The sequence below is a fragment of the Anser brachyrhynchus genome (assembly GCF_964034855.1).
Source record: "Anser brachyrhynchus genome assembly, chromosome: 3".
NCBI lineage: Eukaryota > Metazoa > Chordata > Aves > Anseriformes > Anatidae > Anser > Anser brachyrhynchus.
In genome coordinates, this window is record NC_137696.1 from 116,048,207 (window position 1) to 116,068,121 (window position 19,915).

General features: G+C 55.8%; 1 protein-coding gene across 1 annotated transcript; it reads left to right on the forward strand.

The window, feature by feature from the left end:
- The first annotated feature begins 6,087 nt into the window (after positions 1-6,087).
- Positions 6,088-19,433, forward strand: LOC308192296 (uncharacterized protein). Its single transcript, XM_080585711.1, has 2 exons — positions 6,088-11,070; positions 11,452-19,433. The coding sequence occupies exons 1-2, from the start codon at positions 11,000-11,002 to the stop codon at positions 13,343-13,345; spliced, it is 1,965 nt and encodes a 654-aa protein (XP_080441837.1). The 5' UTR covers positions 6,088-10,999; the 3' UTR covers positions 13,346-19,433.
- Positions 19,434-19,915: the final 482 nt, after the last annotated feature.

The following is a 19,915-nucleotide window of genomic DNA, read 5'->3' on the forward strand; positions in this document are numbered from 1 at the left end:
ATAAACTACCTGTTCTGTTCAAACCTTTTCAGATCAAATTTGTTGTATTGGATATTTCCAGACCAATCAGGGAAGAGCATTCTCCAGTGTAAGCATTTAAACTTTTTACAAGGGAAGACACAGGACTGTAACAATCTCTGTTTTGTGAATTCCTCTTCCTAAACCTGAAAGCCAATTTATAACGTGCTTAAAGTTCCTCCAAGAAAGAATTGGGCCATGTGCTTTTAGCCATTTAAAGCACCAGTAAAATGCAGTATCCAGCATACAAAGGGTAAGCTCACTACTTCATAAACCTTCTCACAGAATCCTACAGCTCTTCCATTTCCTTTTTTATTTTTGTATTTGGGAGCTTGTCACTGGCAGATGCTGAGACAGTGCTGCGGTGATTGAACATCAAGGATCAGGTCTCACAGCCCTCACCAGAGCATGGCTAGGCACCACCCTGAGGCTTCAAATATCAGGTTAAGGTTCAGTCGTTGATCCAATTATCCTTTGTGAATAAAGAGGTATACCAGCTGGTTAATATTTCACCATCTTTAGGACTTACTGTTCAAAATGGCTAAGTAGAAAATGTGACAGCAGCCTTGTATTGGGGGATGAGATGGCCCAAGGCAAAAAGACAAGGAGGACATCTTCCTGCAAACTCAATTACTTTGTACAGTAAGTTAAGAAGAGGAAGATATGTGTAGAGGATGTCTCCGAGGTGTTAATGTCATTTACGCAAGTTGTGGGGATTTGTGTGTGGGCACAGTGCAAGCTCCCCAGGAGACAGAGAGAGGTCATTTACTCAGTTGTTCACCACTTTCAGCCACCAGCTTGCGTGCCCCAAGCCCCAGGCTGGGCTCCCCTGAGTATGGCCATAGTATGGTTGCTGCTCAGTAGCCGAAAAACACCCACAAACTGGTTCCCCCGTCCCGTGTGGAGCAAGGGAGAGAATGGCAAGAACAAGAGCTGGAAGATCTGGGTTTGAAGCACAGCGCACGACCTGCGGTTTGGCCCTACCTAGTGAGAGGCCGGAGGCTTTGCAGGGCCCTGCGCAGGGCCAGCTCTCGGCACTAGGGTGGGCTGGCCATGGCCCCGCTGCGCTGAGCTGGCCCGGCCGGGCTGGCTGCTGCCTGGTGCTCGGGTGAAGGTCACCTCCTGGGGCTTAGCTCAGCTCGGGGAGGGCCACCTCATCCCCGCTGTCCCTGCATCACAAACGTTGCCATGGCTGAGCGCTGATGTCACAACAGCTGGGGAGGGATGACAACGCGCATCACAATCGGGGGCGGGCTATATAAGTGGGGCTGAGCGAGGCTGGCTGCCATTTTGCCGTGAGCTGACGAGCGAAGAGGGACAAGCTTGAGCTGGGAAGGTGGAGCAAGGGGACCGTGAGTGCGGTCCAGCCGATCTTCCTCATGCCAGCCAAGTTTGGCTCTCTCTGGCAAGTCATAGGCATGGCTGATGCCTGGGTACTGAGCTTCTTCCCCAGCCCAGAAGCCTTCTGGGCCTTCTGCTGCTCCCTGTGGCTCCTGCTGCTGGCGTTTGCCTGCTTCTCCATGATGCCCAGGGCCAAGCCGCAGGTAGGAGTCAGGGCTGGTGCTGAGGCAGGCCCTGCCTGGGACGGGAGGCCGTGTCCCAGCCAGGCCTGGCCAGCCTGGGCCAGGACGCTTGGGGCAGGCACGGGCCTGGCCCTGGCCATGCCCTGGGTTTGTGGGTGCCACTGAGGCTGCTGGGGACTCCCTCTCACCCGCTGCTTTCTGTGTCCATGTAGGAAGGGAGGACGAGGAGGTGCTGTTACAGAAGGAACCAGGAGAATCGCAGAGGTGAGCAGCCCTGGGCAAGGGCAGGTGCCCTGCAAAGACACCGCCCGGCCCCATGTACCCGCCATCCCCCCACGGCCTCCCCATCCACTGACTCTCTGTCTTCTCTCCCCCCAGTTCGGACCCTCCACAACTGTTCATGGTGCAAGAGGAAGCAGTAAGTGGAATCGTCGCTGCTGGCGCGTGACAGCCCCCTCTAGTCAGTCCCCCACCAAAGGAGGTCCCACTAATGCTGCCCTTTGCCCCTTTGCAGATGTCCCGAGCACCCAAAGATGGATGGAGTACTTGAACTAGCCCAACTGTTCAACAGGATCCTTGAGGACTTCAACAAATACATGGAAATGTGAGACCACCGAGGAGGGGAAGGGGAAGGGGAAGGGGATGGGGATGGGAACAGGGGCAGGGTTTGGGGGCATGGATGAGTGCAATGGCTTGGGGGGGCACAGGGAAACTTGCGGACTAAAATCCGAGGAGCAATGCCCTTGCAGAAGGATTTACCGCCGAGGCACAGAGATAGCAGTGTCCCCTCTCTTTCTGGGGCAGATGGAGCTTCTGTGCCCAGCCGGCCAAGAGGGAGCCTTGGGCAAGGGACCAAGGGGTCCCTTGGGGGACCCCACAGAAATGACACAGCCTGCCAGCTCCTTCAGGGCAGAGGGAGAGTCCCAGGGTGCTCAGGAGTGCTTGGCTCAGCATTCCCATCATCTTCCTTCTCCTTCTCCTCCTCCTCCTCACACAGGCTCAACTTGGAGTTGCCAGAGGACAGCAGCAAGTCTACCACTTCTGACACAGAGAGTGACACCAGCTGCTCTTCAACGGTGTCTCTGGACTCTTGGAGCACCATCTCCTGCACTACCATCAGGGAGAATGAAACCACACAGATTTCAAGGGCATCTACCCCCACTCCTCTGCAGAAAGCAGACCCACTTCATGCTTCTGCGGTCCAGCCTGGCCTCGTGCATCCCAAGGCTGGCCCAGAGGAGCAGTGTGACCATGACACTCACCCATGCTGCAGGAAAGAAGTGGTCGGTGCACACTCAGGAAGCAGTGTGCACCTACACCAGCAACACGTCCAGGTCCAGCAGGCTGCTCCCAGCCATCCTCCAGAGGTGCCCAAATTCCACTCCAGGGAAATGAAGACATCTTTGCCACAAAAGGAGACCCAGGAGACCCAGGAGACCTTGGTCTGCTTCACCCCAGAAAAGAAAGAGGAGGAGAAACTGCGCCTACCAGCTGATGCAGACAAGCCTCAACAAGATGACCCAGCCTCTGCTTCAAAAATATCTAAGCGAGCAGAAAAGCCTACTTTGAAGGTGGTTCCCATGGTGCGGGACACGCCCTGTGTGGAAAAGGCTGTGGAAAGTCATCTGAAGGGGCCTCGTGGAAAAATGCAGTCAAAAGTGCTCTTCAGGCTGCGAAGAAGGATACTGATTTCCATTAGGAGATTTTTAAACCTCATCCTGAGGCAAAGACTCCGAGACTGAGGCGCCCCAGTGGAACACCAAGGCAGCGCCACCGCTCACCCTGCCGGAAGGACAAAGGATGCTTCCACGACAGACCTGGCTTTGCAAGACTCCGCCCTAAGTGCATCGAAGCCCCAAACCACAACCTGCCTGGCACTGAAAGCTCCCAGAATTTGGCTCTGTCTGCAGCTGCAGTCCCAGGTGCAGCTGGAGGAAAGACAGTGGGAGAGAAGAAACCATCTGCAGACAGGGCCAAGGGGCAGCAGGACCCAGCAGGGCATGGAGCCAGCAAGCAGCAGATCCCTGCCAGCCCCACCAGGGGCTGGGGACTCTCTCAATAAATGTGTCAGTGGAAACAAGCTCATGGGCGAGTGTCTCTAATTTCCTGGGGAAGCGCTGCGGCTCCCCTGCTCACTACTGGGCCCTCCTTGCATGGGCAAGGCTGGCAGCTCTGTTGGCTGCTTCTGTGGGGAGGAGTGGGTTGGGGGTGGCCTTCCCCTGAGGCTTTCAGAGGCAGCGTGGGCTGCCAAGCTCCCTGGAGGTCAGTGTGGCAGAGAATCATAAAATAACAGAATGCCTTGGTTTGGAAGGGGCCTTAAAGATCATCCTATTCCAATCCCCCTGCCATGGGCAGGGATGCCACTCACTAGATCAGGTTGCCCAGGGCCTCATCCACTTTGCCCTTGAACATCCCTTGAACATCCTTGAACACCCCTTGAATAGGGATGGGGTATCTACAACTTCTCTGGGCAACCTGTGCCAGTGCCTCACCACCCTCTGGGAGAAGAATTTCCTCCTAATGTCTAGTCTAAATCTATTCTCTTTTCATTTAAGACCATTCCCCCTTGCTCTATCGTTATCCACCCAAGTAAAGAGTCCTTCTCCATCTTTTTTATGAGACCCCTTTAAGTATGAAATGGTCATAATGAGGTCTCCCCTGAGCCTTCTCTTCTTCAGGCTGAACATCCCCAGCTCTCTCAGCCTTTCTTCATAGGAGAGCTGCTCCAGCCCTCTGATCATCTTTGTAGCCCTCCTGTGCGCTCACTCTAACAGGTTCACATTTGTTGTGCTGGGGGCCTCTGACCTGGACGCAGTGCCCCACGTGGGGCCTCACAAGGGCAGTGCAGAGGGGGACAATCACCTCCCTCCACCTGCTGGTCCTGGCCACTCCTCCGCTGATGCAGCCCGGGATGCAGTTGGCCTTCTGGGCTGCAAGCCTGCACGGCTGGCTCATGTTGAGCCGTTCAACCACCAGAACCCCCAAGTCCTTCTCTGCAGGGCTGCTCTCAATGAGTTCTTCTCCCAGTCCGTCCTCAAGGCTGGGATTGCCCTGACCCAGGTGCAGCACCATGCGTTTGGACTTGTTGAACCTCATTAGGTTCCCATGGGCCCACTTCTTTAGGCGCTGTCTAGATCCCTTTGGATGGCATCCCTTCCTTCTGTTGTATCAACTGCACCACTCAGCTTGGTGTCATCTGCAAACTTGCTGAGGGTGCACTCAATCCCATCGTCTGCATCATTGATGAAGATATTAAAAAGCACCGGTCCCAGGACAGACCCCTGAGGGACACCGCTCGTCACCGGTCTCCACCTGGACATAGAGCCATTGACCGCCACTCCGGGTGCGACCTTCAAGCCAACTCCTTATTCACGAAATGGTCTGCCCATCAAATCCATGTCTCTCCAATTTGGAGATCAGGATGTCATGTGGCACTGTGTCAAAGGCCTTACAGAAGTCCAAGTAGGTGACATGGTTCAGTCCTCCCGTGTCAGCTGATGCAGTCACTCCATCACAGAAGGCCAGCAGATTGGTCAGGCATGATTTGCCCTTGGTGAAGCCATGCTGGCTGTCGCAGATCACCTTCTCGTCCTGCATGTGCCTTAACATTGCCTCCAGGAAGATTCATTCCATGATCTTCCCAGGCACAGACGTGAGGCTCACCAGTGTGTAGTTCCCCAGGCCTTCTTTTCTGCCCTTTTTAAAATTTTGAAATGTTTCCCTTTTCCAGTCACTGTGGACTTTGCCTCACTGCCGTGAGTTTTCAAATATGGTGAAGAGTGACTTGGCAACTACATCAGCCAATTCCCTCAGGACCCTAGGATGCATGTCACCAGGCCCCATAGACTTGTAGTTGTTACGTTGCATCAGGAGGTCCCAAACCTGCTCTTCCTTACAGTTGGAAGGACTCTGCTTCCCCAGCCCCTGCCTAGAGATCTGGGGACACAAGGGGTGTGGGAAGCCTGACCACTGGTGTAGATCGAGGCAAAGAAGTTGCTAAGTACCTCTGCCTTCTCCACATCTGTTGTTACCAGTTCTCCATCTTCATTAGGCAGAGGCGCTACACTCTCCCTAGTCTTTCTTCTGTGGCCAATGTACCTGCAGAACCCCTTTACGTTATTCTTTGCATCCCTTGCCAAGTTTGGTTCTGTCAGTGCCTTGGCTTTCCTGATCCCATCCCTGCACATCCGGAGAGCATTACTGTACTCTTCCCAGGGCACGTGGCCCTCTTTCCACCGTCTATGCGTTTCCTTCTTTTGCCTAAGTTTTACCAGCAGATCCTTATTCAACCATGGCGGTTTCCTGCCTTCCCGGTTTGATGTATTACAAATGGAAACACAGAGCTCTTGCGCTCCGAGGAAGATATCCTTAAAGAGCTGCCAGTTCCGATCAGATCCTCTGACCATCTAGGGCATGGTCGCTGCAACCTAGGCTTCCTCCAATCTTAACTTCTTTAATGAGCTCCTTCTGCACTGGTGAGCACCAGGTCCGGTAACACTTCTCCTCTGGTTGGTTTGGCTAATACGTGGAATAGGAACTTGTCCTCAATGGACTCCAGAAGTCTTCTGGATTGCTTACTGCCTGCCATGCGGCTTTCCCCACAAACATCTGTGTGATTGAGATCCCCCAGGAGGATGAGAGACTGTGAGCATGATGCTTCCTGATCATCTAGTTCCACCCCCCTGCCATGGGTCTCTAAGGTCTCGAAACTGCTCTTCGCTTATAGTGGGTGGGACTTTGATCCCCCAACCTCCATCTACGGGCTCGGGGAAACAAAAGACTTGGGAAGCCTGCCTGTCAGTGAAGACTGAGGCAAAGAAGTTGCTGAATGCCTCAGCTTTCTCCATGTCTATTGTTACCAGACGTTGAGACGACAGAGGCCCCAGTGCCTGTTCTTCCGTCTGCACCAGCACAGGCAGTGTGACCCTGGGAAGGGCAGACAGATGCCTTCTTGCTGTGGAATGGGGTGGGCTCATCTCCAAAGTCCCTGCCTCTCTGTTTCAAGGAGGATCACGGCTGTGGCTTGGAGATAACCCCAAACCCCTTGGAAGGTGCTGGGATCAGAGTCCTGAGCTCTGGGGCTCACTAGGAGCTCTACATGCCCAAGCACTTACTGAGGCAAGAAAACAGACAAGAAGGAGGACATGAGCAGGAACCCTAAGTGGCAGGAAGAGAGCAGTGGGAGCTGGCAGAGAGGAGTGATAAAGAAGAGCTCTTGCAGGTCTCACTCCGTTTCACTAGGTGTTTAAATGTTTATCGCCTTTACTTCCCAATACACAACCCAACAGCTGGATGTCTAAGATTCAGTTAATTTCCCCAAGCTGAGTCACAGAATCACAGACTAGTTTGAGGTTGGAAGGGACCTCTGGAGCTCATCTGGTTCAATGTCCCTGCTCCAGCAGACACCCGGAGCAGGGTGCCCAGGACCACATCCAGGCAGCTTTCGAAGATCTCCAGGGAGGAGACCCCACAGCCCCTGGGCAACCCGTGCCAGTGCTCGGTCACCCTCATATAAAGAAAGTGTTTCCTCCTGCTCAGAGGGAACCTCCTGCGTTCCAGTTTGTGCCCGTCGCCTCTTGTCCTGGCACAGGGCACCACCAAACAGAACCTGGCTCCAGCCTCTTTGCACCCCCCTTCAGGGACTGATAGACACCGATAAGATCCCCTCACCCTTCTCTCCTCCAGGCTGAAAAGCTCTCTCAGCCTTTCCTCACAGGAGACACGCTCCAGTCCCTTTATCGTCTTTGTGGCCCTACACTGGACTCTCTCCAGCATGCCCACGTCTGCCTTGTACTGGGGAGCCCAGACCTGGACTCGCTACTCCAGGTGCGGCCTCACCAGTGCAGAGTAGAGGGGCAGGATCACCTCTCCTGACCTGCTGACAATACTGTGCCTGATGCAGCCCAGGATACTATTAGCCTTCTTTGCAGCAAGGGTGCGTTGCTGCCTCACGTTCACCAGGACCCCCAGGTCCCTTTCCTCCAAGCTGCTCTCCAGCGGGGCGGCCCCCAGCATGTCCTGGTGCCAGGGGTTGTGCCTACCCAGGTGCAGGACTTTGCACAGAATTCCCCTGGCTGATCTTCAAGATGTTCCTTCCGGCCCATTTCTCCCTCCTGTCCAGGACCCTCCGGACGGCAGCACAACCCTGTGGTGTATCTGCCACTCCCCCCAGTTTTGTGCCATCTGCAGACGTCTGCCCCGTCATGCAGGTCACTAATGAAGATGCTAAACAGGACTGGATCCAGTATTGACTCCTGGCGTATGCCGCTAGTTACTGGCCTCCACCTAGACTTTGTGCCACTGATCACCAGCCACCCTGTGGGCTCGGCCATTCTGCCAGTTTTCAGTGCACCCCACTGACTGCCCATCCAGCCCATACATCTACAGCTTGTCTACAAGCTTATCGAGTTGGTCAGGCAGCACTTCCCGTTGGTGAATCCCTGCCATCTTCTTTGCCCCTGAATGGTAGTCAGGGAGCGATTGCCTTGCCTGTATTTCAGCCACACGTTTTCTTGCTCTTTTTCTTCCTGTTTGGCCCTACCTAGTGAGAAGCCGGAGGTCTTGCAGGGCCCTGCGCAGGGCCAGCTCTCGGCACTGAGGTGGGCTGGCCATGGCCCCGCTGCGCTGAGCTGGCCCGGCCGGGCTGGCTGCTGCCTGGTGCTCGGGTGAAGGTCACCTCCTGGGGCTTAGCTCAGCTCGGGGTGGGCCACCTCATCCCCGCTGTCCCTGCATCACAAACGTTGCCATGGCTGAGCGCTGCTGTCACCACAGCTGGGAAGGGATGACAACCCTGAGACAGCGCCCATCCCAAACGGCGGCTACTTCCATCCCAGCGAGCCCCTGCCTGGACCCTGCCATCAGGAACACGGCGGCTCCCCAGACGTGCAGCAGCCAGACACAGGAATCCTAGGACAGAGACACCACCTCTGCCAGGCAGCCTCTGCTGTGCGCTCACCCCCATCCTCCTTTGCCTTCAGTGTGCCTGGGACACGCTCCGAGATGCAGGCAAGGCCCTACTTGCCCGCATCAAGAAGTGAGGTGAGGAGCCTCACGGGAAGAGAACCAACGCTGGAAAGCAGTCTCACCACGGGATTAGGGGATTGCTCGGGCTTCCTGCAGAAACAGAAAGCTGCAGCCATCCCTGCCTGGAGCCACCAGGGAGCAGGAGCTCTCCCAATAAATGTGTCTTTCCAAGCAACCTCATGTGCGTTTCTTCTTTCCTTTGGAGGAGCAGAGGCACCATTCCCTGCTCACTGCTCGTACCTGCTTGCATGGGCAAGGTGGGCAGCTCTGTTAGCACCTTCTGGAGGAGAGGCCAGGACTAGGATGGCGCTCCAGGTACCTTCCAGGTACCTGAGAGCAGGGACATAGGGCTGGCCTTCCACCTGAGGCCTTCAGAGGCAGCGTGGGCTGCCCCCCTCCCTGGAAGTCCCCTGTACACCACAGCTACGGTTTGGGTTTGGGAGCAGTGTAGGTCCTTCAGGACAGCAACTGGCAGAGAGAAAGCACGTTGAGTGTCTGCCAGGGACAGAGAAGATGGAGGCCCCAGTGCCTGTTGCTCTGGCTGCACTAGGACAGGCAGAACAGCAGACAGGCGCCTCTGTGGGCGTGACTTCTGCTTCTTGCTGTGGGATGGGGTGGCCCCATCTCCTCCAAACCCCTGCTTCTCCCTTTCAAGGAGGATCGGGGCTGTGGCATGGAGGCATTGACCTGAAAGTCCTGGGAGGGTGCCAGGATCACAGCCCTGAGCTCTGGGGCTCAGCAGCAGCTCTACCTGCCCTAGCATGTGCTGAGGCGAGCAAAAGGCCAAGGAAAAGAACGTGAGCAGGATCCCCAAGTCAGAGGAAGAGAGCAGTGAGAGCTGACATGGGGGAACGCCAGGGAAAAGCTCTTGCAAGTCCCACTGCATTTCATTAAGTGTGGAAATGTTTATGACCTTCACTTCCCTATGCCAAACCAGTAATTTGGTGATTAAATTTCAGTTAAATTCCCCAAGCTTAGTAGTCTATCCCTATGAAAGTAGTCGGTGACCAATTGCCCTGCTTTTATTTCAACCAGGAGTTTTCTCACTGTTGTCCTTCCCATTATCTCTCTGGTACCGCTTGGAGTAAGGGTAAGGGGGTTGAGCTGGCTGTGGGGGTTCCTGGCTGCCCAGCCACAGCGAGCCCTCCCCACATTAATTCCCCTTTCAGCGAAGGACCGTTGAGTGGTCATACTCTGGGGAGCAGTGCTCCTCTTGGCTGGGGTGGTCTAAACGTGCTCCCTTGGGCCTTCACCATTGTCACTGTGTCACCACCGTTGCTTTGCTGGATGCCTGAGGGCCATGAAGTGGCTCATGGTCTCTCAGAAGGGGGAGTGCAGCGCACAACCGGGAGTTCAACCCTTCCTAGTGAGAGGCCGGAGGCTTTGCAGGGCCCTGCGCAGGGCCAGCTCTCGACACTGGGGTGGGCTGGCCATGGCCCCGCTGCGCTGAGCTGGCCCGGCCGGGCTGGCTGCTGCCTGGTGCTCGGGTGAAGGTCACCTCCTGGGGCTTAGCTCAGCTCGGGGAGGGCCACCTCATCCCCGCTGTCCCTGCATCACAAACGTTGCCATGGCTGAGCACTGATGTCACAACAGCTGGGGAGGGATGACAACGCGCATCACAATCGGGGGCGGGCTATATAAGTGGGGCTGAGCGAGGCTGGCTGCCATTTTGCCGTGAGCTGACGAGCGAAGAGGGACAAGCTTGAGCTGGGAAGGTGGAGCAAGGGGACCGTGAGTGCGGTCCAACCGATCTTCCCCATGCCAGCCAAGTTTGGCTCTCTCTGGCAAGTCATAGGCATGGCTGATGCCTGGGTACTGAGCTTCTTCCCCAGCCCAGAAGCCTTCTGGGCCTTCTACGCCTTCCTGTGGCTCCTGCTGCTGGCGTTTGCCTGCTTCTCCATGATGCCCAGGGCCAAGCCGCAGGTAGGAGGCAGGGCTGGTGCTGAGGCAGGCCCTGCCTGGGACGGGAGGCCGTGTCCCAGCCAGGCCTGGCCAGCCTGGGCCAGGACGCTTGGGGCAGGCACGGGCCTGGCCCCGGCCATGCCCTGGGTTTGTGGGTGCCACTGAGGCTGCTGGGGACTCCCTCTCACCCGCTGCTTTCTGTGTCCATGTAGGAAGGGAGGACGAGGAGGTGCTGTTACAGAAGGAACCAGGAGAATCGCAGAGGTGAGCAGCCCTGGGCAAGGGTAGGTGCCCTGCAAAGACACCGCCCGGCCCCATGTACCCGCCATCCCCCCACGGCCTCCCCATCCACTGACTCTCTGTTTTCTCTCCCCCCAGTTTGGACCCTCCACAACTGTTCATGGTGCAAGAGGAAGCAGTAAGTGGAATCGTCGCTGCTGGCGCGTGACAGCCCCCTCTAGTCAGCCCCCCACCAAAGGAGGTCCCGCTAATGCTGCCCTTTGCCCCTTTGCAGATGTCCCGAGCACCCAAAGATGGATGGAGTACTTGAACTAGCCCAACTGTTCAACAGGAACCTTGAGGACCTCAACAAATACATGGAAATGTGAGACCACCGAGGAGGGGAAGGGGAAGGGGAAGGGGATGGGGATGGGAACAGGGGCAGGGTTTGGGGGCATGGATGAGTGCAATGGCTTGGGGGGGTACAGGGAAACTTGCGGACTAAAATCCGAGGAGCAATGCCCTTGCAGAAGGATTTACTGCCGAGGCAGAGATAGCAGTGTCCCCTCTCTTTCTGGGGCAGATGGAGCTTCTGTGCCCAGCCGGCCAAGAGGGAGCCTTGGGCAAGGGACCTTGGGGGACCCCACAGAAATGACACAGCCTGCCAGCTCCTTCGGGGCAGAGGGAGAGTCCCAGGGTGCTCAGGAGTGCTTTGCTCAGCATTCCCATCATCTTCCTTCTCCTTCTCCTCCTCCTCCTCACACAGGCTCAACTTGGAGTTGCCAGAGGACAGCAGTGAGTCTACCACTTCTGACACAGAGAGTGACACCAGCTGCTCTTCAACGGTGTCTCTGGATTCTTGGAGCACCATCTCCTGCACAACCATCACGGAGAGCGAAACCGGAGAGATTTCAAGGGCATCTACCCCCACTCCTCTGCAGAAAGAAGACTGGCTTCATGCTTCTGCGGTCCAGCCTGGCCTCATGCATCCCAAGGCTGGCCCAGGGGAGCAGCATGACCATGACACTTGCCAACCGTGCAGGAAAGAAGTGGTCAGATGCCACAGGGCCAGCAGTGTGCACCAACACCAGCAACACGTCCATTTCCAGGAGGCTGCTCCCAGCCATCCTCCAGAGGTGCCCAAATTCCACTCCATGGAAATGAAGACGGCTTTGCCACAAAAGAAATCCAAGGAGGCCTTGAACTACTTCAGCTCAAATAAGAAAGAGGAGGAGAAACAGCGCCTGCCAGCCGATGGGGACAAGCCTCCACAAAATGATCCAGCCTCTGCTTCAAAAGTATCGAAGCAAGAAGAGCCTAATATGAAGGCGGTTCCCGCGGTGTGGGACCTGACCTTCATAGACACGGCTGTGAAAAATCAGCTGGAGTGTGCAGTGGAAAAAATGTATATCCAAAAGCAATCTGGACTGTCAGAGATGGTGTTCTCCTGTGAGGAGAGCTTTTCAGCCACTGTCCTGGAAGCAAGGACAGCTGTCCCAGCCACAGCTCCTCAATCACCCCAGCGGCAAGCAGAGCCACATGTGGTGGTGACTCCTGTGGAGGAGGACCCACCCTGTGCGGAAAAGATTGTGAACAGTCATCTGGAGGGGCCTAACGGACAAAAGCTGTCAAAAGGGCTCTTCGGGCTACCAAGGATCCTGGCTCACATGAAAAGATCTTCAGACCCCGTCCTGGGACAGAAAGACTCCCAGACTGAGCCTGTCCACTCTGTGCCAGCAGCTGTTCTGAGAGTGGAACAGGGGATGAAGCCTCAGGAGGATGGGGACAGATCCCGCCAGAAAATGGAGTGTGGAGGAAGAGCCAACGGCAGCAGCACGACCAGCAAGATGACCCTGCCTGGCACCAGCAAGATGAACCAGGACGCTTGGGCAGCAGGGGATTCCCCTTCCATCCAGGCAGAGCAGGCGTCGCCACAGAGCAAGGGAGCTCCGCGGGGTCAATCAGATAAGAAGGGTGAGGGCCCCAGCATCTCCACTACAGGGGACATGGAGACACCAGCATCTCCAAGAAGAAGGTCCCCACAGAGAAAACACAGCTCCAGTGGGGACAGACCCTCAGCTCTACCACGGCCTCCACACCACGTTTGGATCTCTCTTGATATGCCCCACATACCAGAGGTCCTCATAACACCAAGAGACTGCCGCAAAGCCAAAAAAATTGTTAAAGATGTGCAGAAGCAGGTGCAGGCTTCACGGTCGAAGCAGCTCCCAGACAACGCGGGGCAATCAAGGATGGACCCAGCAGCAGAGGGCACTGGGGCCGTGCCACGCAGAAGACGTAGGAGGGCACGGAAGGACAAGGGATGCTCCCAGGACGGACCCGTCTTCGCAAGACTCCGCCCTAAGTGCATCAAAGCCCCAAAGCACAATCTGTCTGCCACTGAAAGCTCCCAGAATTGGGCTCCGTCTGCAACTGCAGTCCCAGGTGCAGCTGGAGGAGAGACAGTGGGAGAGAAGAAACCATCCGCAGACAGGGCCAAGGGGCAGCAGGGCCAGAAGAATATCACGGCCACCCAGCAGCCAGAGGGGCGCAGAGGAGTCGTATCAATCCCTGTAATAGCACAAGGGAAGCTTCTGCAACATTTTCCTGGCACCGGTATCATGAGCACACTGAGCTCACAGAACCACAAAGAAGACTGAAATCCGGGAGCCCTCATCCCCTGCCCTGTCTGGCCACACTCTTCCCCTTACTGGTCCAAGGTTCAGCAGGATCCAGCAGGGCATGGAGCCAGCAAGCAGCAGATCCCTGCCAGCCCCACCAGGGGCTGGGGACTCTCTCAATAAATGTGTCAGTGGAAACAAGCTCATGGGCGAGTGTCTCTAATTTCCTGGGGAAGCGCTGCGGCTCCCCTGCTCACTACTGGGCCCTCCTTGCATGGGCAAGGCTGGCAGCTCTGTTGGCTGCTTCTGTGGGGAGGAGTGGGTTGGGGGTGGCCTTCCCCTGAGGCTTTCAGAGGCAGCGTGGGCTGCCAAGCTCCCTGGAGGTCAGTGTGGCAGAGAATCATAAAATAACAGAATGCCTTGGTTTGGAAGGGGCCTTAAAGATCATCCTATTCCAATCCCCCTGCCATGGGCAGGGATGCCACCCACTAGATCAGGTTGCCCAGGGCCTCATCCACTTTGCCCTTGAACATCCCTTGAACATCCTTGAACACCCCTTGAATAGGGATGGGGTATCTACAACTTCTCTGGGCAACCTGTGCCAGTGCCTCACCACCCTCTGGGAGAAGAATTTCCTCCTAATGTCTAGTCTAAATCTATTCTCTTTTCATTTAAGACCATTCCCCCTTGCTCTATCGTTATCCACCCAAGTAAAGAGTCCTTCTCCATCTTTTTTATGAGACCCCTTTAAGTATGAAATGGTCATAATGAGGTCTCCCCTGAGCCTTCTCTTCTTCAGGCTGAACATCCCCAGCTCTCTCAGCCTTTCTTCATAGGAGAGCTGCTCCAGCCCTCTGATCATCTTTGTAGCCCTCCTGTGCGCTCACTCTAACAGGTTCACATTTGTTGTGCTGGGGGCCTCAGACCTGGACGCAGTGCCCCACGTGGGGCCTCACAAGGGCAGTGCAGAGGGGGACAATCACCTCCCTCCACCTGCTGGTCCTGGCCACTCCTCCGCTGATGCAGCCCGGGATGCAGTTGGCCTTCTGGGCTGCAAGCCTGCACGGCTGGCTCATGTTGAGCCGTTCAACCACCAGAACCCCCAAGTCCTTCTCTGCAGGGCTGCTCTCAATGAGTTCTTCTCCCAGTCCGTCCTCAAGGCTGGGATTGCCCTGACCCAGGTGCAGCACCATGCGTTTGGACTTGTTGAACCTCATTAGGTTCCCATGGGCCCACTTCTTTAGGCGCTGTCTAGATCCCTTTGGATGGCATCCCTTCCTTCTGTTGTATCAACTGCACCACTCAGCTTGGTGTCATCTGCAAACTTGCTGAGGGTGCACTCAATCCCATCGTCTGCATCATTGATGAAGATATTAAAAAGCACCGGTCCCAGGACAGACCCCTGAGGGACACCGCTCGTCACCGGTCTCCACCTGGACATAGAGCCATTGACCGCCACTCCGGGTGCGACCTTCAAGCCAACTCCTTATTCACGAAATGGTCTGCCCATCAAATCCATGTCTCTCCAATTTGGAGATCAGGATGTCATGTGGCACTGTGTCAAAGGCCTTACAGAAGTCCAAGTAGGTGACATGGTTCAGTCCTCCCGTGTCAGCTGATGCAGTCACTCCATCACAGAAGGCCAGCAGATTGGTCAGGCATGATTTGCCCTTGGTGAAGCCATGCTGGCTGTCGCAGATCACCTTCTCGTCCTGCATGTGCCTTAACATTGCCTCCAGGAAGATTCATTCCATGATCTTCCCAGGCACAGACGTGAGGCTCACCAGTGTGTAGTTCCCCAGGCCTTCTTTTCTGCCCTTTTTAAAATTTTGAAATGTTTCCCTTTTCCAGTCACTGTGGACTTTGCCTCACTGCCGTGAGTTTTCAAATATGGTGAAGAGTGACTTGGCAACTACATCAGCCAATTCCCTCAGGACCCTAGGATGCATGTCACCAGGCCCCATAGACTTGTAGTTGTTACGTTGCATCAGGAGGTCCCAAACCTGCTCTTCCTTACAGTTGGAAGGACTCTGCTTCCCCAGCCCCTGCCTAGAGATCTGGGGACACAAGGGGTGTGGGAAGCCTGACCACTGGTGTAGATCGAGGCAAAGAAGTTGCTAAGTACCTCTGCCTTCTCCACATCTGTTGTTACCAGTTCTCCATCTTCATTAGGCAGAGGCGCTACACTCTCCCTAGTCTTTCTTCTGTGGCCAATGTACCTGCAGAACCCCTTTACGTTATTCTTTGCATCCCTTGCCAAGTTTGGTTCTGTCAGTGCCTTGGCTTTCCTGATCCCATCCCTGCACATCCGGAGAGCATTACTGTACTCTTCCCAGGGCACGTGGCCCTCTTTCCACCGTCTATGCGTTTCCTTCTTTTGCCTAAGTTTTACCAGCAGATCCTTATTCAACCATGGCGGTTTCCTGCCTTCCCGGTTTGATGTATTACAAATGGAAACACAGAGCTCTTGCGCTCCGAGGAAGATATCCTTAAAGAGCTGCCAGTTCCGATCAGATCCTCTGACCATCTAGGGCATGGTCGCTGCAACCTAGGCTTCCTCCAATCTTAACTTCTTTAATGAGCTCCTTCTGCACTGGTGAGCACCAGGTCCGGTAACACTTCTCCTCTGGTTGGTTTGGCTAATACGTGGAATAGGAACTTGTCCTCAATGGACTCCAGAAGTCTCCTGGATTGCTTACTGCCTGCCATGCGGCTTTCCCCACAAACATCTGTGTGATTGAGATCCCCCAGGAGGATGAGAGACTGTGAGCATGATGCTTCCTGATCATCTAGTTCCACCCCCCTGCCATGGGTCTCTAAGGTCTCGAAACTGCTCTTCGCTTATAGTGGGTGGGACTTTGATCCCCCAACCTCCATCTACGGGCTCGGGGAAACAAAAGACTTGGGAAGCCTGCCTGTCAGTGAAGACTGAGGCAAAGAAGTTGCTGAATGCCTCAGCTTTCTCCATGTCTATTGTTACCAGACGTTGAGACGACAGAGGCCCCAGTGCCTGTTCTTCCGTCTGCACCAGCACAGGCAGTGTGACCCTGGGAAGGGCAGACAGATGCCTTCTTGCTGTGGAATGGGGTGGGCTCATCTCCAAAGTCCCTGCCTCTCTGTTTCAAGGAGGATCACGGCTGTGGCTTGGAGATAACCCCAAACCCCTTGGAAGGTGCTGGGATCAGAGTCCTGAGCTCTGGGGCTCACTAGGAGCTCTACATGCCCAAGCACTTACTGAGGCAAGAAAACAGACAAGAAGGAGGACATGAGCAGGAACCCTAAGTGGCAGGAAGAGAGCAGTGGGAGCTGGCAGAGAGGAGTGATAAAGAAGAGCTCTTGCAGGTCTCACTCCGTTTCACTAGGTGTTTAAATGTTTATCGCCTTTACTTCCCAATACACAACCCAACAGCTGGATGTCTAAGATTCAGTTAATTTCCCCAAGCTGAGTCACAGAATCACAGACTAGTTTGAGGTTGGAAGGGACCTCTGGAGCTCATCTGGTTCAATGTCCCTGCTCCAGCAGACACCCGGAGCAGGGTGCCCAGGACCACATCCAGGCAGCTTTCGAAGATCTCCAGGGAGGAGACCCCACAGCCCCTGGGCAACCCGTGCCAGTGCTCGGTCACCCTCATATAAAGAAAGTGTTTCCTCCTGCTCAGAGGGAACCTCCTGCGTTCCAGTTTGTGCCCGTCGCCTCTTGTCCTGGCACAGGGCACCACCAAACAGAACCTGGCTCCAGCCTCTTTGCACCCCCCTTCAGGGACTGATAGACACCGATAAGATCCCCTCACCCTTCTCTCCTCCAGGCTGAAAAGCTCTCTCAGCCTTTCCTCACAGGAGACACGCTCCAGTCCCTTTATCGTCTTTGTGGCCCTACACTGGACTCTCTCCAGCATGCCCACGTCTGCCTTGTACTGGGGAGCCCAGACCTGGACTCGCTACTCCAGGTGCGGCCTCACCAGTGCAGAGTAGAGGGGCAGGATCACCTCTCCTGACCTGCTGACAATACTGTGCCTGATGCAGCCCAGGATACTATTAGCCTTCTTTGCAGCAAGGGTGCGTTGCTGCCTCACGTTCACCAGGACCCCCAGGTCCCTTTCCTCCAAGCTGCTCTCCAGCGGGGCGGCCCCCAGCATGTCCTGGTGCCAGGGGTTGTGCCTACCCAGGTGCAGGACTTTGCACAGAATTCCCCTGGCTGATCTTCAAGATGTTCCTTCCGGCCCATTTCTCCCTCCTGTCCAGGACCCTCCGGACGGCAGCACAACCCTGTGGTGTATCTGCCACTCCCCCCAGTTTTGTGCCATCTGCAGACGTCTGCCCCGTCATGCAGGTCACTAATGAAGATGCTAAACAGGACTGGATCCAGTATTGACTCCTGGCGTATGCCGCTAGTTACTGGCCTCCACCTAGACTTTGTGCCACTGATCACCAGCCACCCTGTGGGCTCGGCCATTCTGCCAGTTTTCAGTGCACCCCACTGACTGCCCATCCAGCCCATACATCTACAGCTTGTCTACAAGCTTATCGAGTTGGTCAGGCAGCACTTCCCGTTGGTGAATCCCTGCCATCTTCTTTGCCCCTGAATGGTAGTCAGGGAGCGATTGCCTTGCCTGTATTTCAGCCACACGTTTTCTTGCTCTTTTTCTTCCTGTTTGGCCCTACCTAGTGAGAAGCCAGAGGTCTTGCAGGGCCCTGCGCAGGGCCAGCTCTCGGCACTGAGGTGGGCTGGCCATGGCCCCGCTGCGCTGAGCTGGCCCGGCCGGGCTGGCTGCTGCCTGGTGCTCGGGTGAAGGTCACCTCCTGGGGCTTAGCTCAGCTCGGGGTGGGCCACCTCATCCCCGCTGTCCCTGCATCACAAACGTTGCCATGGCTGAGCGCTGCTGTCACCACAGCTGGGAAGGGATGACAACCCTGAGACAGCGCCCATCCCAAACGGCGGCTACTTCCATCCCAGCGAGCCCCTGCCTGGACCCTGCCATCAGGAACACGGCGGCTCCCCAGACGTGCAGCAGCCAGACACAGGAATCCTAGGACAGAGACACCACCTCTGCCAGGCAGCCTCTGCTGTGCGCTCACCCCCATCCTCCTTTGCCTTCAGTGTGCCTGGGACACGCTCCGAGATGCAGGCAAGGCCCTACTTGCCCGCATCAAGAAGTGAGGTGAGGAGCCTCACGGGAAGAGAACCAACGCTGGAAAGCAGTCTCACCACGGGATTAGGGGATTGCTCGGGCTTCCTGCAGAAACAGAAAGCTGCAGCCATCCCTGCCTGGAGCCACCAGGGAGCAGGAGCTCTCCCAATAAATGTGTCTTTCCAAGCAACCTCATGTGCGTTTCTTCTTTCCTTTGGAGGAGCAGAGGCACCATTCCCTGCTCACTGCTCGTACCTGCTTGCATGGGCAAGGTGGGCAGCTCTGTTAGCACCTTCTGGAGGAGAGGCCAGGACTAGGATGGCGCTCCAGGTACCTTCCAGGTACCTGAGAGCAGGGACATAGGGCTGGCCTTCCACCTGAGGCCTTCAGAGGCAGCGTGGGCTGCCCCCCTCCCTGGAAGTCCCCTGCACACCACAGCTACGGTTTGGGTCTGGGAGCAGTGTAGGTCCTTCAGGACAGCAACTGGCAGAGAGAAAGCACGTTGAGTGTCTGCCAGGGACAGAGAAGATGGAGGCCCCAGTGCCTGTTGCTCTGGCTGCACTAGGACAGGCAGAACAGCAGACAGGCGCCTCTGTGGGCGTGACTTCTGCTTCTTGCTGTGGGATGGGGTGGCCCCATCTCCTCCAAACCCCTGCTTCTCCCTTTCAAGGAGGATCGGGGCTGTGGCATGGAGGCATTGACCTGAAAGTCCTGGGAGGATGCCAGGATCACAGCCCTGAGCTCTGGGGCTCAGCAGCAGCTCTACCTGCCCTAGCATGTGCTGAGGCGAGCAAAAGGCCAAGGAAAAGAACGTGAGCAGGATCCCCAAGTCAGAGGAAGAGAGCAGTGAGAGCTGACATGGGGGAACGCCAGGGAAAAGCTCTTGCAAGTCCCACTGCATTTCATTAAGTGTGGAAATGTTTATGACCTTCACTTCCCTATGCCAAACCAGTAATTTGGTGATTAAATTTCAGTTAAATTCCCCAAGCTTAGTAGTCTATCCCTATGAAAGTAGTCGGTGACCAATTGCCCTGCTTTTATTTCAATCAGGAGTTTTCTCACTGTTGTCCTTCCCATTATCTCTCTGGTACCGCTTGGAGTAAGGGTAAGGGGGTTGAGCTGGCTGTGGGGGTTCCTGGCTGCCCAGCCACAGCGAGCCCTCCCCACATTAATTCCCCTTTCAGCGAAGGACCGTTGAGTGGTCATACTCTGGGGAGCAGTGCTCCTCTTGGCTGGGGTGGTCTAAACGCGCTCCCTTGGGCCTTCACCATTGTCACTGTGTCACCATCGTTGCTTTGCTGGATGCATGAGGGCCATAAAGTGGTTCATGGTCTCTCAGAAGGGGGAGTGCAGCTCACAACCGGGGGTTCAACCCTACATAGTGAGAGGCCAGAGGCTTTGCAGGGCCCTGCGCAGGGCCAGCTCTCGGCACTAGGGTGGGCTGGCCATGGCCCCGCTGCGCTGAGCTGGCCCGGCTGGG

Bases quoted from the DNA above. Each gene is read 5' to 3' on its own strand.
- LOC308192296 (XM_080585711.1), top strand. From the start codon at position 11,000: ATGGATGGAGTACTTGAACTAGCCCAACTGTTCAACAGGAACCTTGAG. The intron at 11,071-11,451 runs GTGAGACCACCG...CTCCTCACACAG, and splicing joins CTCAACAAATACATGGAAAT to GCTCAACTTGGAGTTGCCAG.